This window comes from Lathyrus oleraceus, chromosome 6, assembly GCF_024323335.1.
Source record: "Lathyrus oleraceus cultivar Zhongwan6 chromosome 6, CAAS_Psat_ZW6_1.0, whole genome shotgun sequence".
In the NCBI taxonomy this organism is placed as follows: Eukaryota; Viridiplantae; Streptophyta; class Magnoliopsida; order Fabales; family Fabaceae; genus Lathyrus; species Lathyrus oleraceus.
In genome coordinates this window covers 40,060,303-40,069,978 of record NC_066584.1, presented here as the reverse complement: position 1 = coordinate 40,069,978, position 9,676 = coordinate 40,060,303, and the positions used below count along the sequence as shown (strand labels likewise).

The 9,676-nt window shown below is 33.1% G+C and overlaps 1 protein-coding gene across 1 annotated transcript; it reads right to left on the bottom strand.

Annotated features, from left to right (window-relative positions):
• Positions 1–7,387: 7,387 nt before the first annotated feature.
• Positions 7,388–8,870, bottom strand: LOC127098016 (aquaporin TIP4-1). Its single transcript, XM_051036517.1, has 3 exons — positions 8,549–8,870; positions 8,229–8,467; positions 7,388–7,972 (listed from the first exon to the last, which is right to left on the bottom strand). Exons 1-3 carry the CDS (start codon positions 8,673–8,675, stop codon positions 7,598–7,600), a joined length of 741 nt encoding a protein of 246 aa, XP_050892474.1. The 5' UTR covers positions 8,676–8,870; the 3' UTR covers positions 7,388–7,597.
• Positions 8,871–9,676: the final 806 nt, after the last annotated feature.

Genomic DNA, 9,676 nt, shown 5'->3' with positions numbered 1-9,676 from the left:
AGTTACAACTTCTTGGATTATTTTGTTGATTTTATTTGACATTTGAAGAGAAATTATTTCCATATATTCCATCAAGTTTTCTCATAACCTTGCTAAAATTATTATCAAGCATATCAATGGATTCATTAATATTTCATTAGTGGCATTGGATACTTGGTCTCCATGGTCAATCGTATTGACTTTAAACGCTACTCATTTACTCTTCTTATCACATTTGTCATCAATATCCATCTCTAAGGTGAGCAAGGATTCAAAAAATTCACCAACTTTCATTGTGGAGACATCTAGTGCTTCCTCAATGGAAGTAACCTTCATGTAAAGCATCTTCGGTAGATATCTCAAAATATTTTTCACAAGCTTCTCTTCTAACATCTTTTCATAGAGAGAAAAAGAGTTAATGTAAATATCACAGAGACAAATATTGAACTTAACAGTAGTTTCCTCCTCAATCATCTTAAAAGGAGTTAAGGGCACGAGAAGTTCTAATAGCAATTTCATCTTCAACAAGTTCCTAATCTTTTTTCAGCGGATTTAGAACCATCTCCAGCTTTGATTGTAGGAGGTGTCTATCCATTGATGACGACTTTATACATTTGTCTATCCATGGCTTGAGAAAGGAAACCATGCAAGCCTTCCAATAGTCATAATTTGTTCCATCAAGAATTTATGGATGGTTAGCAGATCACATTTCCTTAATATTGTCCATCTTAAATAGAGAATATTAGTTACCTATAACACACCCAACAGAAATAGGGTGTCTTCTCTGATGCCAATTAAAATCATGTTAGATCAGAGACAAAATGTCACATACAATTATAAGACAATGTTTAAGACATGATTGATTTGAATTAAAAGATAAATAACTAAAAAACAATAATTAAAGGGCACAAAGAATTGTTAATCCAATTAGGTGCAATTGTTACCAATGTCTGGAGGAAAGTAGCCTAGTAGAAAAAAAATTCACTAATAATAAGTAGTTAAATAGTACACAATGGCCTGAGATCTCATGATTCAGAGCCTTTTTATAATACTACTCGTGAATTTTAACTCATACTCCCCCTGAATATGAGATCCCTCAATTCCACAAAAACACGCTCTCAAGTGTTTGTAAAAATCAATAATAAGAATGTGACAATATTCACAAATACAAACTAAAACTCTATCTCTCATAAGTAGTGATGAATAAAATAAGACAAAGTTTAACACAAGCAAAATACACTACAAGACCCGATGTTCAATCTCCCAGAATGTTAGTATTCTCTTTTGGCTTATTAATCCACAAGGGGAACCAATATCTTTATATAAAGATGTTAATCCAACTAGAGAATCCATTAGGGTACAAACAAATCCATAGTAAATCCAATCTTCAGTTAATCAAATATTTTCAAAACAAATATTTCCAAAAACAAATAATGCAGATTTTGTAGCAAACTAAATATTTTCAAATAAAATTAAGCAAATTCTAAATAAAATAAATCTTTCCAAAATTAATCATGTAGTAATCGGAACACAGAGTCTGGAATCAAATGAAATCTTTCAAAAACAAGTGCACTAGTGGATAACGAAGCCAAGATGGCATAACGAATCTTGTGACATCTTATTTAACAGTTTGCCGATAAAATAGGCTAATCACGAAAGTATCAAATCTTCTTTGTGAATATTAGGGCACCATGCCATATTCCTTTGTGATTCTCTCTCTCTCTCTCTCTCTCTCTCTCTCTCTCTCTCTCTCTCTATATATATATATATATATATATATATATATATATATATATATATATATATATATATATATATATATATATATATATATATATATATATATATATAAGTCTATGTGTGTTTTCTTTGTTTTGTTTTTCGTCACAGTAACCTCCATTATGTGTTAATATTGTAGAGTTATCTAGTTAGCATCATTTGATGTAGTTGAAAATTTACACAATGATTTTAATTAAAGTATGACTTGCTACAATTCATACAATATTAATAAAACCAATGTAACAACTTGCTAAAATGGATAATATGACTTAATAACATCAAAGAGGGTGCTTGAAATACTTTTAAGGAAAGTTACTTTGTTCATGATGGACAAGAAGTACATATGGGAAATGAAGTACGATCTAAAGTTGTTGGAACCGGATCAATCGAACTCAACTTCACTTCCATAAAGAAAGTTACTCTTATCAATGTGTTTCATGTTCCCGACATGAATATGAATCTTGTTAGTGGGGATTTATTGGGAAAATTGGGTATTAAATCTGTTTATGAATCATACAAACTTATATTGACCCGTAATGGTGTATTTGTTGGAAAAGGATATTCTGCTGAGGGAATGATCAAACTATGTACTACCGACAATATTATTAATGAAATTTTTAATTCTGGTTACATGCTTGATCTTTTTCTTTATGGCACAATAAATTAGCACATTCTAATATTAGTTCTATGAAGGGGCTAATTAAATTTGGATCGATTTCATATAATATAAATGATTTCACAAAATATGAATTATGTGTTAAATCAAAGATGATTAAGAAACCTTTCAAAAGTGTTGAAAGAAACACAAATCTACTTGATCTTGTACATTCAGATTTGTGCGAATTTAATGGCATGTTAACCCGTGGGGGAAGTACATATTTTATTACATTCATCGATGATTCTTATAGATACACCCATGTATATCTCTTAAAGCATAAAGATGATTCTTTTAACGCCTTTAAGATTTACAAAGCAGAAGTTAAAAATGAATTAAGTATAAGTATAAAAGTCCTTAGGAGTGATAGTGGCGGTGAATACTTTTCTACTGAATTTGATGCATTTTGTGAAGAACACGGCATAATACATGAATGTTCGGAACCTCACACACCGTAACAAAATTGAATGGCCGAAATAAAGAATCGAACATACCAAGAGATGATGAATGCCATGTTGATGCATTCTGAATTACCCCCCAATTTATGGGGTGAGGCCTTACTATCCGCTTGCTACATAATTAATAGAATTCCTTTAAAGAAAACCAGTATTACTCCATAGAGGCATGGAAAGGCAGAGCACCAAATATCAGTTACTTTAAAGTGTAAGGGTGCATGGCTTACTACAAAAACATGGATCCCATAAGAACAAAATTGGGTCCTCGAGGGATAAGATGTGCCTTTGTAGGATATGCATAAAATAGTAAAGCATATAGACTCTTAAATTTAGAGTCTAATGTAATTGTAGAATCCTGGGATGTAGAATTCTTTGGAAATCTTATCACCAAGGATAAAGTATCAGAGTCGGCCACAAATAAAGAATCTTGTGAAGAAGATTCTTCTTGGATTGTAGAAATACAACATGAAGGCACTTCTCGAATCATTAAATCACAACTTGAGCCTAGAATAAGCAAGAGGATCCGGAAAATAAAGAATCTAGGACCAGATGAAATTAATCCTCAATTTATTTCCTTTTATCTAGTTGAAGGAAATTGTAAGAACTCCGTTCAAAGTATTCTGGTCATTCTTCAACTAGAGGGTGATCCTAAAACTTACAAGGAAGCAATAACTTCAAGGGACTCCTCTTTTTGGAAGGACACTATCCAAGATGAAATGGATTCAATTGTGTCAAACCACACTTGGGAACTTGTTGACTTACCAAAGGGATCAAGGCCCATTGGATGCAAATGGGTGTTTAAAAGAAAATATCATAATGATGGTACCTTAAACACTTATAAGGCCAGATTAGTGGCAAAATGATTTAGACAAAAGGAAGGTATAAATTACTTTGACACATATGCACTAGTAGCAAGGACAACCACAATTAGATTGTTGTTTGCCTTAGCCTCTTTGAATGACCTTATAGTTCATCAGATGAATGTTAAAACAACATTCCTAAATGGAGATCTCGATGAGGAAATCTACATGGAACAACCAGAAGGCTACGTGATTCTTGGAAGTGAACTAAAGGTGTGTAAGCTTGTCGAATCCTTATATGACTTAAAACAAGCACCAAAATAATGGCATCAAAAATTTGATTCTGTTATACTCTCAAGTGGATTTATTCCTAATTCTTGTGACAAGTGTTTATACACAAAGGTGTGCAAAAACACTGTAATATTTCTTTGTCTCTGTGTTGATGACATGCTAATAATTAACAATGATTTGAATGAAATTCTATAGACAATAAGGTTTCTAACTTTCACTTTCAAGATGAAAGATCTTAGACTTGTTGACATAATTTTAGGGATCAAAGTTAAGCGAAATAGTGGGGGTTATGAACTTAGTCAAACACACTATATTGAGAAAATGCTTGATAAATTCAAACACCTAAAATTTAAGGAAGTAGCCACTCCATTTGATCATGTCGTCAAACTTCAAAAGAACAATGGAAGAGTAGTGGCTCAATTGAAATATGCAAGTGAAATAGGGTGTCTTATGTACTTAATGCAATGTACCAGACCCGATAGATCATTTGTAGATAGTAAAATGAGTAGATTTACTAGTAATCCAAGTAAAGAACATTGGAAGGAAATCACAAGGATTTTTGGCTATCTACTAAAAACCAAAGATCTTGGCCTTCATTATGGTAGTTTCCCTGCCATACTAGAAGGATATACTGATGCGAGTTGAATATCTAACATTGGAGATCATAAATCTACAACTGGATGGATATTTACACTAGCTAGAGGAGTAATTTCTTGGAAGAGCATGAAGAAAACATGCATTACTCTTTCGACCATGGCATCAGAGTTCGTGGCTCTCGCTTCCGTTGGTCAAGAAGTATAATGGTTAAGGGATCTTCTGTTGGAAGTTCCATTAGCTAAAGACAATGTTTCAAAGGTGATGATACACTACGATAACCAAGCCACTTTAGCTAGAGCATTCAGCGAAGTGTGTAATGGAAAGTCTAGACATATAGGAGTTAAACATTTGTTCGTCAGAAAATTGATTAAGGATGGAATCATTTCACTCACCTATATACAAACAAGCTATAATTTGGCCGATCCATTTATTAAGCCACTGGCCAGAGACTTAGTAAAAATAACCTCGAGAGGCATGAGGTTGAAACTCCTTGAATAAGAGTTCCAACAATGACAATAACCCAATCTTATGCTAACATAACATTAACTTCAAGATTCAATGGGTAACAACAAGTTGTTGATTTGGATGCAAGTCAGACATTGGGTAATAATGTTGGCTATTTTAAATAGATAGTTAAGGTTTTCAAAACCTCTTAATGAAGTTCATAACCGAGGAAAAGTATCTCCTGGAAAAGGATACAACATGAACTTTACCTTTTGAATTTCGAGATGGTGCCGTCTCAAAGTGAGAGTTTGAGTTTCTCTCATGGAAAATTCATGAAACATGATAACATATGGCCATAAATAAGTGTTAAGCGGGATATGTAGAGGAAGAACATTTAAAGAGTGTGTTTAAGGTAACGCCAATCTAATCATATGGATTAATGGTTTAAAAGTATTGCTTCCTAATATTCTGATTAAACTTTGCGTTATCCTCACTAAGGTTAAGTTATAAATCGAAAGATGCCTAAATTTAGTAACACTCTTTATATCTCATTTTCTGGAATTAGTTTTGTCATTATTAGAATAAGTGGAGGATTGTTGGAAATTATGAACAATAATGGCCATGGGTGTGTTCCAATATGACAAAAATGGGCAAGTGAATTAATGGCAATAAATACTTGTAAATAGTCCCACATAGAAAGTGAAGCTAACTTTAAAAGTATTTATAAAGTCCTTGAAACATTAAACTCACGAAAGGAGACAAAGAGGATAAGGTGTCACATGGACATATGTGGTGGTTCCAAGTACTATGCCACTTGTCACATCCAAACAACCCCTCGCCGGTGTCGCCACCGACGACACTGGCTCCGGCTTCGGGACTAGGTATGAGGGCGTGGGCATAGAGGTGCTAGTGACAGCTTGTAGGCGGAACTTGAGCACTTAGGCATGACATATCAGAGCAATCAGACTATTCGCGGCGTTAATGAGGCAGCGCTCTGGCGGCCGGCCTTCGACCGACATGCTGCGAATTAATTATCATTACTCTAGGATTTTGGTCGTTGCGTACAGTTTGATTTCGAATTCAAAATATACAACACTTCATGAAGTGGTGCATTGTATTATTATAGGTGAACCATTGCAACACATGCATGGCCTATAAATACATGATTCTAAATTTGAAAATCATTCACTCAAAAATCTGCACATCCTCTTAAATATTCCAGACACACTTCCTTAAATTTGAGTTTTTCACCTGCCTTGTGCAGACTCGATTAAGAGGCTGGATTATCATGTGTATTCTTGTTTTCTAACTCTAAGACATTAAAGAGAGTGCTTGAAATACTTTTAAGAAAAGTAACTCCGTTCACGATTCAACCTGGGTCCATTTAATCTTACCGAAATATCTAACATCTTGTAACTTTGTTTTCTTTGTTTAATACGCATGCAATGACTTCATTAAACCAACTTTTATTTTTATTGTTTAATTTAAATCTTTATTTTAAATTTTATCAGGTTATAATAGTTGAACACGAGTTAAGTTCTTTAAACACGAGAATGAGTCACGTTATGTGTTGCCTACAAACGAGTGAAAAATGAGAAACGTTTTGCTATTGCAACAAAAAGAAGTGATCATTATTGCCTCACTTAGATGCAGGAACGAAGCCATAAATATTAAATAGTGGGGGCAACATATACATAATTTTATAGTATAAAATAATATAACAATTGATTTTTAATAATAAGTAAAAATTTCATATTTAAAAATAATTAATATTTTCTTATTTTGATATGAATAAAATTATTACCCTACATAAATAATTAAACAATTATGACAATAAAAAGATTTGCAATAAACCTTTTTCTTAATTTTAAAATTAACTCTTTTATATTGCCAGTTTAATTCTTAATTATATCAAAACTATAAACACATCATTGATATTTTTTTAATAATTAATTTATGAATTCAATTGATAATCCAAAAATATATTAGATAACTAAAACAATTCAAATCGTTTCTTTTATTATTCTTTTAAGTGTGGACAAGTTAGTCTATTAATCAACAAAATATTCAAAATACTTATTTACTTTTAAAGTACATTCAACTAATTTTTAAATGTTAGTGGGGGCTTTAACCCACACAATTGCCAACATAGCTTCATCCCTGCTTAGAAGTAAAGAAGAGAGTAATAGAAAGAAATATAAATATATACAAGAGATGGCAAGAACTATGAGAAAAATGTTAAACACTTTTAGAAGAAGCTATAAACATTTAATGTTACATTTAAAATAATTTATATAAGACCTATTAATGAATATCAATCCATATATACCGCAGAAAGGAAGAAAATTAAATATTTCATATTTTCATCAATTTAGTTGCACATGTACTATTTTAATTACCATTAATTATCTATAAAATTTTGATTCCAAGGCACAATAAAACATCTTATTAGGATTCTCTAAATGCTCCAGAGCACACATAGTGTATCATAAATATGTCCATATGTCCATAGAGCACAACCTCATACATATGTCCATATCAAAGCACAACAACACAAATTTTATGCAAGTTCCCAACAAAAACCCTAATCTTAACTCTTAGTAGCTTTCTTCATCAACAAGAGGAACATGTTCTCTATTAATAAAGAAATTCTCATAAACAAAACCAGCAAGCCCACCACCAATAAGTGGCCCAACCCAATAAACCCAATGATCAGTCCAATTTCCACTAACCAAAGCAGGCCCAAAAGATCTTGCTGGGTTCATTGAAGCAGCTGAAAAAGCCCCACCAGCCAAGATATTAGCCCCCACCACAAACCCAACCAATGTTGGCCCAAGCCCAGCAAGTGCTCCCTTCTTAGGATCAACCATTGTTGCATAAACAGTGAACAACAAAGAGAATGTCAACACAATCTCCCAAACTACTCCTTGTGTGTACCCTATTCCACTTGCAAGTGTATGAGCTGGAGTTGTCTGTAATCATGCAATATTCAATGTACAATCATTCTATTATTTTGCTTTCCAACAATAAAAGACAAAAAAGAACATTATCTTTAAACAAATGATTAACAGATATCAGACGACATTTAGACTAAAATAATAACACTGATAAATTTAAACAAATGACGAATTGATGTAATCACAAATATCAGTGTTAACTAACAAGAACACTGACAGACCATTTTTCACCTGTTCGATAAAAAAATGTATGAGAACTTCGGATACTTACCAATCCACCGGTTAGGTAATGAAGAAGATAACAAGCTGCTGCAGAAGCTATCAATTGATCAATCCAATATAAAACCGATCGGACGATGGTGATGTGGCCGCCGACAAGGAGGCCCAATGTCACGGCGGGATTCAAATGGCCACCGGAAATGTGAGCGGCGGAAATCATTACAGCCACCACAAAAGCATGTGTTATAGCCACAAAAAACAATCCGACCAACGCATCTCCACTGAGTTTATCTATTAACATAAATTTCGAATCAGAATAATCATATGATAAAAACAAGTGTTAGATATATAGATATAGATATATAGATATACCGGCAGTGATTGCAGAACCAACACCAGCAAAGACAAAGAGAAAGGTGGCAATGAATTCAACAATGAGAGCCTGGATGCAATCAGGTTGAGTGGCTTCTTGGGCGGTTCCTAACGCGATTTTGGCCATAATGACTTGTGATTAATTTGAAATTAATTGCTTCCAACACTCGATAGCAAGAACATGGATCAAAGAAGGTGCCAATTTATAAAGGTGAGTAAAAGTGCTTTTTGTATTATTACATTATTGTGAGAAACTTTAGGGTTTGTTAGTGGAAGCTGCGTTGGACAATTGATCGCGATGCACAAGTTGACTTAATAATTATTTGCATGTTCATTCGCTGGATGTACTAACATCTATACCGTCCAATTATTTTTTATATAATATAGTATGTAAACAATATTTTAATGTAAATGACATTAGAAAACATTTTACACGATGAATTAATTAACCACAAACCATTGTTTATATCGTTGTTACTTTAATATAAAAAGTTAATTTGTTTCAATTTCTCTGCTCTAACAAAACAAACACATGAATTTAGTGATTAAGTAAACAAATTAGAATTCAAAGAATTTAGTGATTTCATTGGCTCCAATGATTTGCTTAATGTTCTGGTTATTGGGAACAAATTCATTTTGTTTAACAGGAGGAAAGTGCTATGAATAGACTCGATCGTTTTTTGTTTTTGGAAAATTTGATTGAGAGATGGGGCGTTGAAGTTTAATCAATCGCTAGTAGAAGTATATCTGATCATTATCATATTTGGATGAAATCAAATAGAATGAATTGGAGTCTGAAACCTTTTAAGGTTTTCAGTTGCTGGTATGAGCATCCTCATTTTGTCTCCTTTGTTTCAAACATGTGGAATGCTAGCAATGTCCAGCGGGTTTTTAGATTCAAAGAAAAGCTAAGGAGGTTGAAAGATAATTTGAAACGATGGAATCGTGAAGTCTTTGGGATTCTTGATTTGAATGTTGAAGAGGCGATATCACAGTTGAATTCCTTATATATTCAAGTGGCTGCTGAAGGGGATTGTGTTTCCAAGATTGTTTAAGACAAGTGGGGAGAGGCTACAAGCAAGGTGTGGCAAACCTTGCAATACAAGATCGATGCTAAGAGAGAAATCT